The 18,500-nt window shown below is 38.3% G+C and overlaps 1 protein-coding gene across 1 annotated transcript in view; it reads left to right on the forward strand.

Moving 5' to 3' along the window:
- fut8b (fucosyltransferase 8b (alpha (1,6) fucosyltransferase)) overlaps positions 1–18,500 on the forward strand; it is a 234,379-nt gene that overhangs the window by 153,190 nt on the left and 62,689 nt on the right. Inside the window, exons 5-6 of the mRNA XM_033990801.2 lie at positions 3,210–3,328; positions 9,753–9,915. Coding sequence (XP_033846692.1) covers positions 3,210–3,328; positions 9,753–9,915 — 282 coding nt within the window. The remainder of the gene's footprint in view (positions 1–3,209; positions 3,329–9,752; positions 9,916–18,500) is intronic.

The raw sequence follows: 18,500 nt of genomic DNA on the forward strand, positions 1-18,500 counted from the left end.
GCTTCACGAGACTTCACCGCAGATTTGTGCCTGCCCCTGCGGCATGTTTTTCACCATACAATTCTTTCACATTAATTTCAACGTTTTAACCCAAGAAGCCCTTAGATCAGTCGTGGTTCAATGAATGCTATATTAGCTCGGGTTATTAGCGCTGGCAGCACACATGTATTTGGTGACAATAGTCTTTAGAGTCATTGGCGACAAACGCAAAGCTGTTTGTCATTATATTAAATGGGGATTTCCAGCGAGACAGAGGAGAGCTGGTTAATCCCTCTAATGCAATTTGGCCCAATCAATTGGACAACGAGAAATTGGATATGTTTATGTTGTTTATGGCTTATTAGGCGCAATACTGACTGAAAAAAGAATAATGCGATTGGCTTGCTGTAGGCACTGCTCTGTCTGAAGCTCTGTTCCTCAAGTTAGACTTTAATCTTAGCTTTATTTTTACACGGTCAGACCAGAGAGAGTTGGTTGGTTGGTTGGAACTATAACAGGAGAGCTGATTTGTGCTGCTTTTTTGTTGACCATGAGCGCTCGTATTGATCAGATTCCTGAAAATGTGTTGTTTAAATCCATATAAATGCCATTTGGACTCGCTGCGTTTGCTATGTGTGTACTGTGTCGCTATGGTATCTGCTGAACATTCTGCCATAGACATGCATGCAGACCCATAGACTGTATATATAAATGGACAAATGCTAGCTGCTACGTTCCAAATAGTAAGTGACCATGGGCGTACTTCCGGCTCCATAAACTGCTGCTGTCAGACTCATCATTTTGGTCTTAAAATGGTCACTCTACATCAGGCTTTCTCAGACTTTTTCAGTATGTGAGCTACTTTTAAAATGATCGTGTCTGAAAGATCTACCACCTAATACAAAAATGTTAAACATATATTTATTTGTAAAATTTATTTGCACAACATCATGAGATAATACTGCACAACACAATTGAACTTCCTACATGTTCATCATTACTTGAATGATGATTACTGCTCTGATGACACTGAATAGAATCAGTGAGGGATGCAGAGTTCGGGCAGTAGCATCTGACATCCAGCCAGGAGTAAAATTGCATTTTTCGTTTGAAAGCGATAACAGTGCTAATCATGTTGATTATGGTTTTGTCTTTTTTTTTATAGCCATAAAAATCATGTTAAACGACGTATCAGAATTTACTGCATTTTTTCACACAACTACTTCTATTTTACACATCCATCTGTATGTTTTCTTTTACGCATCGAATAAATGACTGGGAAAATCCCCGCAGTCCCGCGCTCTCATTCGTCACCTTCGAGGAACAACAGAGGCAGATTACCGTAATGATGGTAAAATATTTAGATAGCCCCATGTCTCCACTTTGAGACGCCGTTTGAATTTACATGAGAGCACGACTGGTTGCGGAGTTACGCTGCTGGAAAGTCCGCAACCGCGCTCTATCTGCGACGATAGGATCCGACGCTATAGGGTTAAGCTAACTCGCGCTTGTTTATGCAGCGCCCATGATGTGACCTCGGGTCAGGTGTAATCTGACTGTTGTCATGTATATTAGTCATGTGACTGGATGGATGACGGGACGTGATCTACACAAAATGCCTTTGCGATCGACGTAATGAACACCCCTGCTCTACATGATGCTGGTATTTTTATTTCACTATTGCAGGAGTCTCCAACCTGTAGCTCTCCAGCTCCTTCCAAGTAGCTCGCCAAAGGATTTCTGAATTATATGTATTGTACAGAAAAACTAAAATTTGATGAATTACCATTGTAAGTGTGTTATTTTGAAGCTTAACTTGTGGACCAATAAATGAATAATGGTTTATGTTTTATAGGCATCTAACCATACCCCATCTAAGGCACTAAAATTTACTCAATTTCCTGCCCCCCACTAAAATTTGTCGTTTTGTAAAAGTAGCTCACTAGAGGAAAAAGGTTGGAGACCCTTGCACTATTGTGTCCATAACTCACATATCTGAATTAAACAGAGTTACCATGCTAATATTTGACTGTCCATTTGGGAATAGAATCACAAACTCCCAAATATCTTGCATTTCTAAATAAAGAAATAACACGCTTACATTGGTACAAACTTTTATTGATGACCGCTGAACAAATTTTGTTAAACTTTCTTCAACAGTTTTAAAAATTCTTGTTATTTTTTTCATTTCGTTTCTCGGCAGCAGCACACAAGCCTTGCATTCTTCTAGCGGAAAATAACTACCGGAGGCCCATGATGAATCTGTTTCGCATTTATTAAACTACAGATACTTGAAAAAGAATTGTGAGTGCATTCGCCTCTCCACAGATGCGACTTCTGTGTAATGTGGTCGTGTCAAATGCTTTCGTCAAGACAGAAAAGTTCAATGTCTTCACAGAGACAAACAGGAAGCAGACTCTCCACCAGAAAATTTACACAGTGTTTCTTGAACTTTCTCCTTGACAAAAGATGAGACAAAACGAAACTCAAGAATACAAGAATTTTTAAAACTTTGGGAAAAAAAATCTCAAAATTTGTTCAGTGGTCATCAATTAAAGTTTGTACCAGTGTAAGTTCTTGTATTTTTGGTTTAGAGTTGCTACAAATGAGGAGGTTGGTGGTTCTATTCCCAATCAGGCAGTCAAAAATGACCATTGTTGCAACAGCTCGGATATATAAATACTGTTGTGCTAGTAGTGTTGTCACGATACTAGGGAATATACTTGATAATCAATACCGATTTCTAGTACTTTCTTTTATATTCCCATGTGTCTTATATCTGTGTAATCCCTCAGTCGTCCAGTAGGTTCATAGTGGTCCATGGGTGTATACTGGTCTATGTGTCTTATACTTGTCCTGCTGCTGCTCAAGATCATTCTAAAGATACTCTGGTTAGATTCTGTCCTGTGAATGTGACTTTTTTAGTATCAATACCTGCTCAAATGAGTCTCTAGTTTGCATACTAGTTTTAGTATGCATTAGTATCTGATTAGTATCTGATTTTCGATACTCTTGACCACTCTACTTCTAATACCCAGCAATTCGCATTTCTCATTTTTGTCTTGAAAAATGCTACAACTTTCATCCAACCCTGCAGCTCTTTCAGAACTCTTAGATATTTTTGTTTTCGAACACCGTTTGTCATGGAGTGAAAGTTATTGACCGTGTATGCGTCCTAAGCACTAACCCCTTACCTCTCTCCTTGTCTCCTTGTGTCCTCGTTGCCGCAGGATACCGGAGGGGCAGGCCGAGGTGGGCTCTCTCGCTGCCGGAAGACTGCGCTCTCTTGAAGATCAGCTGACCCGAGCCAAACAGAAAATCCACAGCTTTCAGAAACTCACGGGGGACGGTAAGGACACTAGAGGGGAGAGCAGAATGGTTTGGGAAGTTGAAAAATGGGATTAGAATTTGCACAAATATTAGTGTTGTGTAGTACAAATGTAAAAAGTTTGGACACACATTTTAGTTTTTTTCTTTATTTGACTATACATGATTATACATGACTATACATGATTATACATGACTATACATGATTATACATGACTATACATGATTATTTGCATTGTACATTCTCACTGAAAGCATCAGCCTTTTCCCTTTGCTTTGATCACAGCTTTTTGGCAATTCTTGATCCTGACAAGCCACATCTTTGAAGTGAAAACTATTTCATGAAGAACAAGGGCGGCAGTAGCTCAGAGTGTTTGTCCACCGATCTGTCCTTGAGCAAGACACTTAACCCTCCTCGCCCCCAGTGTCTGCATACACTGGTGTATGAATAAGTGTGTGAATGGGTTATATCCTTGATGTAAAGTGCTTTGAGTGCCTTGAAGGTGGAAAAGTGCTATATAAAAATGTGGCCATTTACCACGATCATTGAGCAAAGGCTAAAGGGTTTACAGCTCTGTCAATAAAGCAAAGGGTGATGCTTTGAAGAACTGAATATAAAATATGATTTTTTTTTCTTTGCTATATAATTCCATACATCTGTGCATCATGTGTTTGATATCCCTTAATTCCATGTTTATCTGAAATGTAGAAAGTAGTGACATAAAGAAAAAAAAAGAAAAAATCAGACTTGATTTCTAAACTAAGCAATAGACTAAATACTCAGTACTGATGCCCTTTATTTAGACACAAGAATGTCATTTTCAACATTAAATGGTAGTACTTTCTTTTATATTCCCATGTGTCTTATATCTGTGTAATCCCTTAGTCGTCCAGTAGGTTTCATAGTGATCCATGTGTGTATACTAGTCTATGTGTCTTATACTTGTTCTGATGCAGCTCAAGATCATTCTAAAGCTACTCAGAAAAGGTTCATTTCTGTTCTGTGAATATGATTTGTTTTAGTATCGATACCTGCTCAAATGAATATCTAGTTTCGACACTAGTTTTACAATCAGTTAGTATCTGATTTTTGATAGTTTTGGCAGCCCCACAGGTGACTGACCCCCAGTGCGGACAGTTACTTAGCATTTCTTTGACCCATCCAGGATCAATTAAAGAACAGTTGGCAACAGCAGATATTCCAGTTTAAAAGGTGTACCTAATAAAATGGCCACTGAAAGCACTGACCGGTGAAGCCTCCTGATCTAGCCTGCGGTCAGTTCAAGTCCCACTAAGTGCTAAATCTTCTTCTAGCCTAGAGTCATGATGATAGCCGACTTTACTGGAATAGACGGGGTTACATGGGCTTTTTAGTATTGGTCGTAGGGCTCGAAGACTGGATGGTCAAAGTATATGAATGATTGTAGGTTCTTATGGTGGAGATAGAGCCACTTGGAGAATACAGAGACAAAAGTGTGAAGGCCAAAGCTGGGTCAACTGTTCCCTGTTGCCGCGGGGAACGGACAAAGATAAAAATACCCTCTAGCTTTTGTGCAGATGGAGTTAAGATGTGAACATTGTGTGCACGAAGTGGCCGGGTTTCATGCAGATTATAATGGGTTTCTACTTAAGTGCTGGTACATTCCAATCAAAAATGAGCTTGTATTTTAATATTTCAAAGTAACTCGTGACAAAGAGCTGTAGCTGTAACACTTGCTTACCCCATCGTTCCTTTTTTCTTGAGTATTTAGAGCAGACTTATTTTGCAAAATCAACTTTTTAAAGCTTTTAACAATGTTATAGTCATATACAGTTTATTAATCCCCGTTTTCACCGCCACCAGTACACGCTCACTTCTCTGTTATTACTTCATTCTCCAATTTTATTTTCTTAATCATTGATACATGGTAGAAATGAAAAAAAGAAAAAAATTCATCGGAGGCACCTACTCTTGGTTGTGATGACGTTTACACCGACATCAGCTCCGAGTGGCACTGCAGTTTTTAACACAGAAGGCAGCAGACTTCTTTCTTTTTTAAGTTGTTTTAGATGAATATTTTGATTTAAAATGTGCAAATTATAACATAATGATCCATGGGTGTCATAGATTTGAGCTATTTATCAGACACAAGCACAATATGTCTTCTTTATGTAATTAATTGTATCAATTTTATTTATTAATATATTATAATTTTATGTTTCATCCATTTTTTTTCTTCATATTTTCTCAACCTAATAGTAACAGAAATAACCAAAAGTCAGATTTTTTTTTTTTTTATATATATTTTCTTATTCTGTCTCAACATCACAAACTTGAAGGGTGAAGCTGGAACTCAACCATCAACCCTCTGGTTTTAAGGCTTAGCTTTGCCACCCATGGAGACAGTTTGGATAAGTGTAATGCCATGCTCTGGAACATTTCAGACAATGCAATACCCTCTCACTGGAAACAAGCACGTGGCGGACCCTCCACCAGAAAAGTTACATAGTGTACCTTTAATAAGCACTTCAATCCATCGTCCATGAGTTTGTGTTTCAGGATGTTTCAGGCTCATAATGGTCCATTTGGTGCATTTGTCTTCATCATTACCAAACTTACTATAGCAATTACCAAAAAGTTACATATAATTGGATTAATTTTTTCTCTTTGATTCCCTCACATCATCATCCAAACACTGCTTGAGCTGTGACTGAACCATAAACCCTCTGGTTCTAAGACTGAACCCTTATTCGAGCCTTGTTTAGAAGTAACTCCATTGTCAAGTTTTGTTCTTTTACTTGTAGACCAAATACATCAAACAAATGTGATCTGATTTATCAATTTCTTCCGTGGGTTTAGTCAGGAAGGCCATCTGGCATAAAAATACATTTGTAACTACACATATTCCTGCGTTCATGGGAATAGACTAGACCAAAAAGCCCGAAGCAACGTCTTCCCAGAAAAATGTCTGTTTTAGCCATTAATTCTCTCTCGGGGCTCTATTTGGTTGTCTAAACGTAACCTTAGCTAGCATCCTTGAGCTGGGATTGAACCCTCTGGTTGTAGACTGAGTTGTTCAATCTTATTCGACCGTTGTTGAGAAGTAGCTCATTTGTGCATCTCGCTCTTTTACTTAGAAATCCACATTTATTAAACAAACCAGATTTATCTATTTATTCTGTGGGTTTAGTCTGGAAGGGCATCTGGCATAAAAATGTATCACTATCTATAACTGTTCATATTACCACACTCATGGGAACAAACTAGTCCAAAAACCCCAAAGCAACATCTACCCAGCCTTTAATTCACTGTCTGTGCTCTATTCGGTTGTCCAAACGTAACCTTAGCTAGCATCCTTCTTCTCCATTTAGGTTACTGTTGTGGTACATTGTTATCTCTGGGTATAAGTTTCTCTTTTCTTCTTGTTTCAAGTGTGTGAGAAAGAACAAGAAGAAAGCCACAACTCCCAACGATTAAGTCACCGCTAATGAGGTCAAAGCTACACCCCAGGAGCCGAATCCGAGATTTAAAGCCCATATTATTGCATATTCTTTTTGAAATGAGCGTTTTGCCCGGCGTTCTCCTCGCGGCAGTGTTCCCATACATGTCTTTTGAAGTGGTGGGTTCATTCTTTCACACGGTGCCAGTGCTTCCAGTGTCAGAGCTAGCTAGCTAATAGTGTTTTGTGATGGATTTTGTTGGTAGGCGTGTACTTCGTGTAGCCTCTCCCCCCCAAGTGTCAGTTCATGTCTTGCTTTTTGTAAAACTGAAATAAAGAAAAGGAACAATTCAAGTCAATGGTAACTGGAGCGTGGAGGCCGTTTATGTCTTTGGATTTGTTAGGAATCTTTTCAGAAGAGTTCTCAATGAACCTGGCAACCCAGATTCCACTGTGATTGTAGTAGCATAAAAAACAGCTACATAGAGTTCCTTTAAGTAGCAAACAACTCGATTAAGGTTGTAAATATCATAGTAAATCAAGATATAAACATTAATAACGACAAATCAGCTGCCTTCTTACCCTGAGATTGCTCCCCGCTAGCATTAGCAACAGGTTTGATTGACAGCGTTGCGTTGCTAAGTGCCCGTCCTTTGCTAAACCAGTGGTGCAGACGAAAAGGGGCGTTACCTTCAACAGCTTCGCTCCAGATTGGGTCTTTGGTTGCTATGATTCTCACAGTCGGAATTCCCAATATGGAATCTGGCTCCAAATTCGCCGCTCTAACCGCTAGCCTCGATGAGCTCCATTTGACGGGAGATGAACGCTGTGGGTGACATTACACTCACTTAGTCCACTTCTTTATACAGTCTATGGGTAATTAGTTTCAGAATTTGAATTAAAACGTAGAATTCGCTTTGATAGTAGGTCATAAAAATAGACACAATATATTACTAGATATGCATAGTAAGATAAAGGGTAAAATTTCTTCTTACTTATTTGCCATGACCTAAGTAATATGTATATAGTAGAATGTTTTTATAGTATATGTATTGAGTGTGTCTAAAAATGTTAAGATCTTTACCATGAAGCTACTATCTGAAGCCCCTTTTTACTCCGAGTTTACACTGAATTCCTGAGCGTTGCATCACATGAGAGACGTGCGCAGCCTATTTTCATGGACATCAAGAACTCTACGCAGATGATGAGACAGTCGGGAAGCAGACAAAAAGAAAATAAATACTTTTGCTCACGGCTTTAACTAATATCCACAGCTTAGTTGCATCAAGAAATATGAGTTTTAGAGGCATAAAATGAAGGGAGTGTATGTTTTTGTACTACAGCTGTCAGTAGGCCCGCCATAGCAAAGTGCAAGACGCTGTCAAAATGTTGAAGTTGGAGAGGTACTTCTCAGTGTGAAGCGTTAAAATCTAACAGTTGATATTTTGACAAGAATGAAGCAAAGTTTTTCGGGGTCCTTCAAAAAGTTGAGGAAGTTGCATGTTTTGTCAGTGGACCTGGTTGGACACTGAGCTATAACCAGATACAGACATACAGGATTATTGAAGTATTTTCCTTTCCACCAACTCCTCCTTATTTTGTGAACTAAACACAAGGACTAAACACCTAAACTCTGCCCACAAACGCACAAATAGAGCTCCTAAACTGGGCAGTACCTTGAGGACTAAAGAAGAGAGTGAGGAGGGGAGAGGGACGGGGTCTGGACATATGAGGAACAGTGTGATTGGTCTAACAGGTGTCTACGTTTCAAACACCGTCCCTGCAGTCAGGTGTTTGTAATCAGAAACACCTGGCGTGTGTGATGTCACGTAGTACTTGAAATTGGAGAGGCCACTGAAGGCAGCAGGGGACTAAAATTAGCAAAAATGACTAGAAACAGTACATAATGCTGTTAAAACGTCATATACACAGGTAAGTGGCACAAAAGGTAGATGTAGTGTTTTCTTCCACTTTAACCATGTTATTTTGTGAATTTATGTAGGTATAGATATGTTAAGTTTCATGTATTTTATTTATCTTTATTTACACCGGGAGAGTCCAATGAGAGTTTTCAGACTCTTTTTTTAATGTATGAAATATGCACGGATTAGTCTTTTTAACTTTTGTATTTAGAATACACCCAGTTGGACAGTGGTCACTAACATTCAGTGGGAAAACACCATTTGCCTCATAATTATGGGTTTGTTTATAAAGATTACATCAATGTCTTTATTTACATCTCTAGGGTCAGGTTTAGTCAAAATAGAATTTAGTTGTGAGGTTCAGGCCATTTCATAAGTCTTTCAAAGTTTAATATTTATATCATCCATTATTAGGACCTTGTAATTTTTCACTTTAGACGGCATCATCAAGAGATCATTAAGAGCATTTCTGGGTGCTGAAGGAGCACTTTTATCATGATCTTTTACATAAGTAACAAACAGAGACAGATATTTAAAAAAACAAAAAAACATTTAGGCTTTGAGCAGGAGAAGGTCCACAGACAGGTGATCTTTGACATAAACACCACCTCCTTTAGATTGCCTGGAACAATAAAAAAAAAAAACTTATAATTTTCAATATTGATTTCCTCATCACTTATTTTATTTGTTAGTTATTTTGTTTATTCTGTTATTTATTCTCAATTATGCCAAACATTTTGTTCTTTTCAACAATAAAACAACTTTTTCAACATTGAAGAAATATTAAAGAAAATTAATATTCTGAATTAAAAAGTATAATTTTGTTTTGTACTGCCTTTTCACTTGGTGATAAATCAATTGTGTTGAATTGATTGAATTAAATGAAGTATTTTCTCTTAGATTAGTAGAATTGTAGTACAGTTATCTTTCAATTCACCCAAAATAAATGGACTTGTCAATTAAGTTTTTGTTCTTATCTTAACTTTTAATAGTTACATTTTTCCAATTCACTCTAGGAATCTGCTGCTTTTTTCTCTTACAAAAATGGAAAAAAATATTTCAGTTTTTATTTTTTCTGATTATGTGTATTTTTGTGTCCCTCTAGGCCCGGGCCCTACTCAGGAGGAGCTGCGGAGGCGTGTGGAGAATGGGGTTAAAGAGTTTTGGTACTTCGTCCGCAGCGAGGTGAAGAAACTGGCTAACACCGAGGAGAGTGAGAGGCCCAAGTACGCAGAGGTGCTACTACAGGACCTGGGCCATCAGCAGCGGTGAGTGTGCACACTGGGTTATGCAGTGACAAGAGGGGTACACGGCAGGGGTGTTCACTCTGTCCACAGGTGTTTGTTAATCTATGGTGGTCTGAAAAGGGACGCTGTTTTACTGCATTACTGTAGTGGGATCCTTTTTATACATGAGCAGATCCAAGGTTTTCTTGTGGTTTAGCCATTACTTTAGTCTCGTTTAGCCAAATTTTAGCCCTGAATCAGACCCAGTTTGATCATTTATTCTTATATTTAGTAATGGCATCACATACATAGATCATGAGTTTACAATATTGGTCTAAAATGGCTTGATAATAGAAACAGGTCCATTGACTGCAAAACTGAACAGAACAGATGACATTTAACCATAAAAAAACAAAGGATTAGCATTTACATGTTATAGCTGAAAACTGTCGATGTGATATTTTTTAGCCCTACATGACTGACCCAACTAAATATTTAGAATAAGACATTAAGCACAGAACAGTGGGTGGAGAGACTTCTAATTCTGAACAATACAGGATTAATACAAGGACAGAGATGCTTGCTTTATAGTTAAAAGCTCATAAAAGTTGTTTTTACTTAATATGGCACATTTAAAAGTAAAAATTTTCTTTTTTTACTATATATTTTAATTCATAATTAACACAAAAACAACAGGATAAACAATATTTGAGCAGTAAGTAAAAAAGTAAAGTAAAAAATCAGTATTTACAGTAAAACAGCAGATACAAGGAGGTGGAGGATGCAGCATTGAGCTTGTAAATATAGTTTATGTAATTATGTAAATGGTATTGATAATCATGATAAAATGATAAACCTATGTAAAGGCATCTTTTAACTTTTTTTTTAAACTGTATGTATTTATTACTGAAAGCATCAGGTTTATAGGTTTTACTATATTAAAGCATCAATTTGATTAAAAGTTACAAGTTTTAAATTCTGAAATCATTAAGTACTTTCTGTTAGGTCCCTACTTAATCCCCACACTCCAGGTTGGGAAATACTGCTCTATGTAACTTCGTATTTCTTGAATGCCTTATCTGTTATATACCGTTTCTGTATCTGTTATATATGTACAAAAATGTTTGCAAAAGATAAATGGTTCAAGTGAGCTCAGAAATGGGGTACTCCAACTCATTATCCTTTCCAATCTATTAATATACACGTGTTCATTCAAAATCCCCTAATCATCTCAAGTACATACGCAACTGTAAATGTGTTAATCTCACTTAATTATTAGCTCTATGTAAAACACAACTCATTTTTAATATCTTTAATCACATTCAGTAATGCCAGGAAAATGGACTCCAATATGTGATGTACTCTATATTCCTTTAAGCATATGTTTCTAACAGCTAAATATAGAAACAATGAATAGTCCAAGTGCATTATGGAAAGTGAAAGCTAATCATAGGGAATAATAGCAGTGTTTAGCTTTGAATATTTTTACTGATTATTGAACTAATTTTACATATACAAATGTGAGATTGTGGTGGCTGGCAGGTTAGCTATGTCCACCATTGGATCTGGCAACCCAACTTGTGTAGGACTTTTTCTGCTTTCTGATTGGATAACCGTTTTGAGAACCTAAACGGCAAATTATAACATAAACAACTTCTCCATTTTGTCCAAATTTTGTGTAATTAAGAATAAATCAGTACAATTATTATCATGAAAAACTTGTTTATGTCATATCTGGGGACACAGTTTGGTCACGTTTATGGAATTTAAAATCTAAATCTTACATATGGTTCTTTTAGGACCTGTCACATTTTTTTTTTTACTTGGTATTCATAGTCAGTAGTTTCATTCTCCCCCTTTATTTTCTCTTTTAATACCTCACCACCGTTTGTCATCGTTGATTGCAAATGCATTTTAACACACTCGGGTGAAACTAGTTGACACGAGTATAAAATGGTTGAAATGTTATCAGATTTGCTTCACGTCCTGTGTTGTTGTACCAAATTGTATTGTGGAGCGGATATTCGTTTCAATTGGACACTTATTGTGATCCTCGCTCACTCGCGCAGACAGCCTGCCCTCTGGCCCTGTCTCCAATCAAACCCAATCTGTCCCCAGTCATGCACGTAATAGTTTGTTCATGTTTGAAACCCTCTGCTGTTGTGTAATTTAATATGCTTTTAGGCCATGAGTGTATTAAACAACAGTCTGAGGTTGTCAAAAGTATCACAAGTATTGGTTCTAAAACTAGTATCGAAACTATAGCGGCTGTTGATACTGAAAGTCACATTCGCAGCACAGAAATGAATCTTTCCTGTATCAGAACAAGTATAAGGCCACATAGACTAGTATACACCCATGGACCACTATGGAACCTATCAGAGTTATTGATTTTAAAAGTAGTATCGAAGCTAGAGTGGGTATTGATACTAAAAAAGTCACATTTGCAGGAGAGAAATGAATCTTTCCTGTATCAGAACAAGTATTTATTTATCTTTATTTATACAGGGGGACCCGATGAGAGCACTTGGGCTCTCGTTTTCATGGGTGCCCTGTTTAAAATACAGTACAAACAGAAAAAAGCAAACAAATCCATATAAAACATCAAAAACAGGGGCAGGTGTGTGTATAAAAGTTTGTTATCAGATTATTAAATTGCAACTGTGTCACCGACATATCCAGTTTTGCTTTTCTTTGAAGTGTATTCCATATTTGTGAACAACTAAAAGCCTCTTTCCCGTGTCAGTTCTGGTGCGGCTCGTCCTTAGACTTATACAGTTGTGTGGTATTAAATGTTACAGTATCAATGATTAACAAACAGGTGGGGTTAGGTTTTGAAGTCGTCCCTTATAGATACATTTCATACAGTGCTGTTCTCTTCTAACAGACAGTGATGGCCAACACACTTTTTCATAGAGAATACAGTGATGTTTCAAACCCATCACCTGTAATAAAACGAAGGCAGAGTGAAAGAAAATCCAAAACATTTATAAGTGTCAACTCTTTCAATGGATGTATCATTTAGTCTAAGGCCACATAGACTAGTCAACGCCCATGGACCACTATGGAACCTACCACTTATCGATTCTAAAACTAGTATCAAAGCTAGAGAGGGTATTGATACTGAAAAAGTCACGTTCGCATTACAAAAATTAATCTTTCCTGTATCAGAACAACATCACATAGGCTGGTATACGCCCATGGACCACTATGGAATGTGGAAAATAGAGTTCATTTTTAAGTTTTGCAGTGGTTCAGTGTTATTCCTCACTTACCTAACACATTCCAAGCATCCTAATTATTCTCCACAATGAGTTGGTGAGCGCTTTTCAGAACTTTCCAAGAGTTTTGCCATCACGCTAATGCTAACAACAACTAGGATGCTCACGGTGGACTTCACCAACTATGAAAACACAGTCTTATTTCTAAGTAAAGTCTTTATGGCAAAAAGTGGCTACGTTGAAACTGATGTTAAAATTTGCATTAAGACTTGGTGGTGGTGAAGTGGAGCATAAGACACATAGACTAGAATACGCCCGTGGACAGCTATGGAACCTACCTAGACAACCAAAAGGTTACACAGGTACAAGGGCACATACGTATTACCATTTAATGTTGAAAATCACATTCTATTGTCTAAAGAAAAAATGTATTATTGAATGTTATTGAGTATCAGGTCTATTCCTTCATATTGATATTTTAGTATTGTGACAGCACTGGAATGATCTGAGTTTAAACACAGATTTTATTCATATCCATATATATTTTCACTGACAAATAAGACTTGTGTGACCAAACGTACTGATGCGATTAGCCATTAGACCTTGGTTGAAGCATGAAGGTTGCGTATCCTATTTGAGAAATATCTTCACAATGGAGACTGTGGGAGGGTTGGCACGATACAAACATTTGAAACTTGATTTTGATATAGATAGATGTAATATTCAGGAAAGGTCTTAGCCGGGCTTAACAAATTGTTGATTTAACTAAGAGAAAATTAGAAAATCGAACAGTGAAATAGTCATTGGTCAATAACAGAGAAGCAGATTAATCAGTATTCACAGGAAACAAGCAAATGGAGAACTGTCCCAGAACATCCCCTGTCCGTAGACCCTCATTCTCGGCAAGGAAAAACGTGGGACTGAACCAGGACTGAACCAGGACTGACCCAGGACTAAACTCGGACAGCCAGGTTGTGGATGTGTACACGACTGACACACATATCTATTCCAGACAGAGTTCAAAGCCTCATTCACACATGCACCTGAGAATTTTCCTGCATTTTACCAGAACAACGTCATGTGCGAACAAATCCAGAACTGATTTCCCTACATTTTCTACCATTTCTCTTTCTTTCATTACTTGAATTGCTGCTGAAAGGCTAGTCTGATACAGGAACATTTAATACCAGATCACATAACTGCATAAGTCTAAGGACAAGCCGCACCAGAACTGAGATGAGGAAAAAGGGCTTTTGGCTGTTTTGCTTTACAAAAATGGAATATATTTCAAGGACAAGTAAAACTGGTACATTTTTGGTTGAAGAAGCTAAAGGAGCGCTAAGATCTTCAATGTGTGCGCTCACTTAACATGTTAATTTTGAGCTTTTTAACAATGGAGCGTACCCCCCACCCCCTACCATGTTTGTTTTGCTATTTTGAACAACCCCTGTAGCGATTTATAAAAGCTCATACGTCGCATTACGAACAACATTTTTAGTCGAGATTGGTCGTGCGATGAAAGTGGGGACCGCCCTGGAACTATGTGTTGAATGGGGCTTATGTCTGCAGAGCCAGAGTCCACTCAAAACAGAGGGAGATATGGGGTCATCGGGTTTCATGGCTCAGTTACCAGTACTTCCTTTGATTTTCCCAGCACTACTCGTTGTCACACTTTACATCACGGTGAACTTCCCATTGACTCCGTGTGCAAAGGTCGCACACACACCCCTCTTATCTGGATGGCTCACTTTTACAACAAGCTTCATTGTAATCCTGGGCTGGTGGCTCATGGGACTGTTATCTTGGTCATCCTATAGCCTAAGGAGACTTACAGAGACTAGACGCACTTGACCTTCTTAAGTTGTATTAGCCCCTGTATTAGCCTCTCAGCTAGCTTAGGAGGAAACGCTAATAAGTTAATGACGTTGTAGGCTGGCTGATTTTTACGTCTTCAAAAATGTGAGATTTTGTGAGTTTTTTAAGAGTTTGCAGTGTTCCAAAGTTACTACGGACATACCTAATTGATTTCAAGCATCCTGATTTCAGAACTTTTAGTGGCCAGAGCGGCGTTTTGCTATCACGCTAATGCTAACAACAACTATGATTCTAACGCCAGATAAAGTCTTTATGGCAAATTATAGCTACGTTGGAGGTCAATTCATATATATTTTGAAATCGGTTTTAAAATTTACATGAAAACTTGTTGGTGGTGAAGAGGAGATGATGAAGCTGAGGAGGCTGATGGTTCTGCTGCTCCAGTAGAAATGGGGAGTCTTAGTCTTAACGATAAATTTATTGCCATATTTTGATAAACCGTTATTCAAGTCACATTCTAAGACGAGACAGTGCTCACAAAAGCAAAATGTTTAAAATGAGAAGACTTTTATTTGTCCCACATTAGGGAAATTCCAGCGTTGCAATGCAAAGTTCAAGAACAGCAGGAGAATAGAATTATGGCATAAAAATCAAGATAAATAACTATTAAAAATCAAATCTAATGAAGCTAACTAGAATATTAAAAATACTTGAGTAGAGTTACGATTCAAAAATACAGCACTGTGCAAAAAGAGTAAAAACGTGGCAAACAACAGGTGGGTGCCGCGGGGTTCCTGGCCTCCCCACCAGCTCCCTTGGGTGTTCAGTCTGTCCATTTTGTCTCCGCTAATATCAGTGACCATTGGAGTTTACATGGCCTCCCGTTGATAGTGTCTGGAGCCTCGCTGTGCTCACAAAATCACGCTGCGATGCCAGCACTGGAACAAACGATAATGTTTTTAGAGAAAGAGACACATCCAAATTGGCTCACTTTTCTTGTCTTATCTCAATTGCTTTTTTGGATAGTAACTGTACCATAATTTATCGCAAAGAAATGTTATAAAGTTCGACTGAAAACATAGCGCAATTGTCGCTTTTTAAAAAACCTGTATTGACCTTATGTGGTGCAAAGTAATTGGGCTGTCTCGCTCAGTGGAGATAAAATTGTTTGGTGATGTTTGTTCCTTAAAGGCGCTGTATTGACTGATTTTACTGTCTTAAAAACATGAAAACAGTAGCAGTACTTCATTATAGACGCTTTGCAGTGATCCAAAGTTATTCCTCACTCGACTTATGCGCTCAGAGCATCCTAATTACTCACCACGATGAGTTTATTAACTTTAAGGGACCAGCATGTCATTTTGCCAAGACTGTAATGGTATCAGCACTTCCTGATAACAATTACAACTTGGTCATTTCAAAATAAATACGTTTACTTGAGTTTTAAAGCGGTACTGTCGCTTGTTGCATTCCAAGAGAGGCCAAAATGCTCTGTTCCCCCTCGTGATGTCATCTTGTGTGAATACAGAGAGCTCCTTCACGTTTTCGGTTATTTCTGAGCTGAAATTGTTTACCAAGCAGCTAACGAACTAGCAGCTATTGTTGTGAGCCTGGTTTAAAATGTCTCTATTTTAGTTTTAGCTATGGTAGACTATACTAGACTTAAATGGATCAGACATACATCAGATGTGTTGTTCTTTAAAGATACTGTATGTAACCTTTTCTGAATGACAGTCTGCCCCTTGCTTGTCTCCATGGAGATGTTTTTCCTTTGCCCAGAAGAGCCCAAGGTTAGACATTAAACTTTTATATCCCCACAAAGACAAGCAATTGACGCCACTAGGCCAAGCTTCAGGTCAGATCCGTGGAGAGGCAACCCCGCTCACCGTCGGAAATAATGCTTTTTTCAATTGGCAATAGGAACACGTGTTATTGAATAGTTGTGAGATATGTTTAAAGCCGTACTGTGGAACATTCCAGGCAAAAATAAGTTAATGTGAGTGTTAGAATTGGATATGAGAACAGAGGAGGAAATACCGACTTTTTCTGTGGTGGTATCCCATAAGGCATTGAGATTTATCTACAATCTATTTTTAACTGCGAAATGCTCCATTATATACAGTAGAGCCGCCACCTTACGTCGTCCTAGTCTTGTTTTAGCTACGACTCATTGTAAACTCCAATTTGAGCTAGCATATTTTTATTCTCGAACACTTTTGTCTTCATTTTGCCCCAAACTTTCTTCTCTCTGTGTCTTTTTTAGTCCCAACGTGGGCTTGCGTTTACAGTAGGATTTGGATGCTCACATTTAGCACAAAGCTAGCGTGCATTGTGCTTGTACTTAAGGCGTTTATCTCCCGTGCCCATGCTTTCTGCCTATGTGTGAATTCCTATGCGTTTCTGAATTCTACGCAGCACAACACTCCGCTGACTGATTTGGGTCAAAGAAATGAGTAATGAATTAGGCTTGTGTAAGTAACCCGGGCTGCGTGTGCCCTTAGCTACAAATGTGCAAATCTGTAGGGCAAGCTACGGAGGCTGGTGCTTACGGAGGTATATGAGGGGTGGGATGACGCAGTGGGCTTCAGCTCGGTCCTGTTCAGGCCTGGTTTGATGCCAGTTTAGATGGATGGATGAGTGGAAAAAGAGAGAGATGGATAGATAGTGTGATATGGAGAAGGATAGGTAGATGGGTAGAGAGAGAGATCGAGAGAGTGGTAGAAAAAGAAATAGATACGTTGGTAGAGAGAGACAGAAGAGAGATCGAGAGATGGATACAGAGAAATAGATTGGTGGAGAGAGACAGAAGAGAGATCAAGAGATGGATAGAGAGAAATAAATGGGTAGAGAGAGAGACAGAAGAGAGATGGATAGAGAGATATAGATTGGCAGGAAGGGACTGAAGAGAGATCAAGAGATGGATAGAGAGAAAGAAATAGATGGGTAAAAAGAGACAGGAGAGAGATCAAGAGATGGATAGAGAGAAAGAAATAGATGGGTAGAAGGAGACAGAAGAGAGATCAAGAGATGGATAGAGAGAGAGAAATGGATTAGTAGAGAGACCGAAGAGAGATGGATAGAGAGAGACATAGATTGGTAGAGAGACCAAAGAAAGATTGAGAGATGGATAGAGAGAAATAGATTGGTAGGGAGAGACAGAAGAGAGATCGAGAGAAATAGACTGGTAGAGAGAGACAGAAGAAAGATCGAGAGATGAATAGAGAGAGATAGAAAGAATTAGATTGGTAGAAGGAGAGACACTGGGCAGAAGGAAATAGAGAGAGACATAGATTGGTAGAGAGAGACAGACAAGAGATCGAGAGATGAATAGAGAGAGAGAAAGAAATTGATTGATAGACAGAGATTGGGAGATGGAAAATGAGAGACAGAAATAGATTGGTAGAGAGAGACAGACGAGAGATCAAAAGAGGGATAGAGAGAGATATATACATAGATTGGTAGCGAGAGAGATTGGGAGATGATAGATGGATATATAAATGGTAGACAGAGAGATCACAAGATGGATTGAGAGAGAGAGAGAAATGGATAAATTGGTAGAGAGAGACAGAGAGACTGGGAGATAGATAGATT

The sequence above is a fragment of the Periophthalmus magnuspinnatus genome, chromosome 24, assembly GCF_009829125.3.
Source record: "Periophthalmus magnuspinnatus isolate fPerMag1 chromosome 24, fPerMag1.2.pri, whole genome shotgun sequence".
NCBI lineage: Eukaryota > Metazoa > Chordata > Actinopteri > Gobiiformes > Gobiidae > Periophthalmus > Periophthalmus magnuspinnatus.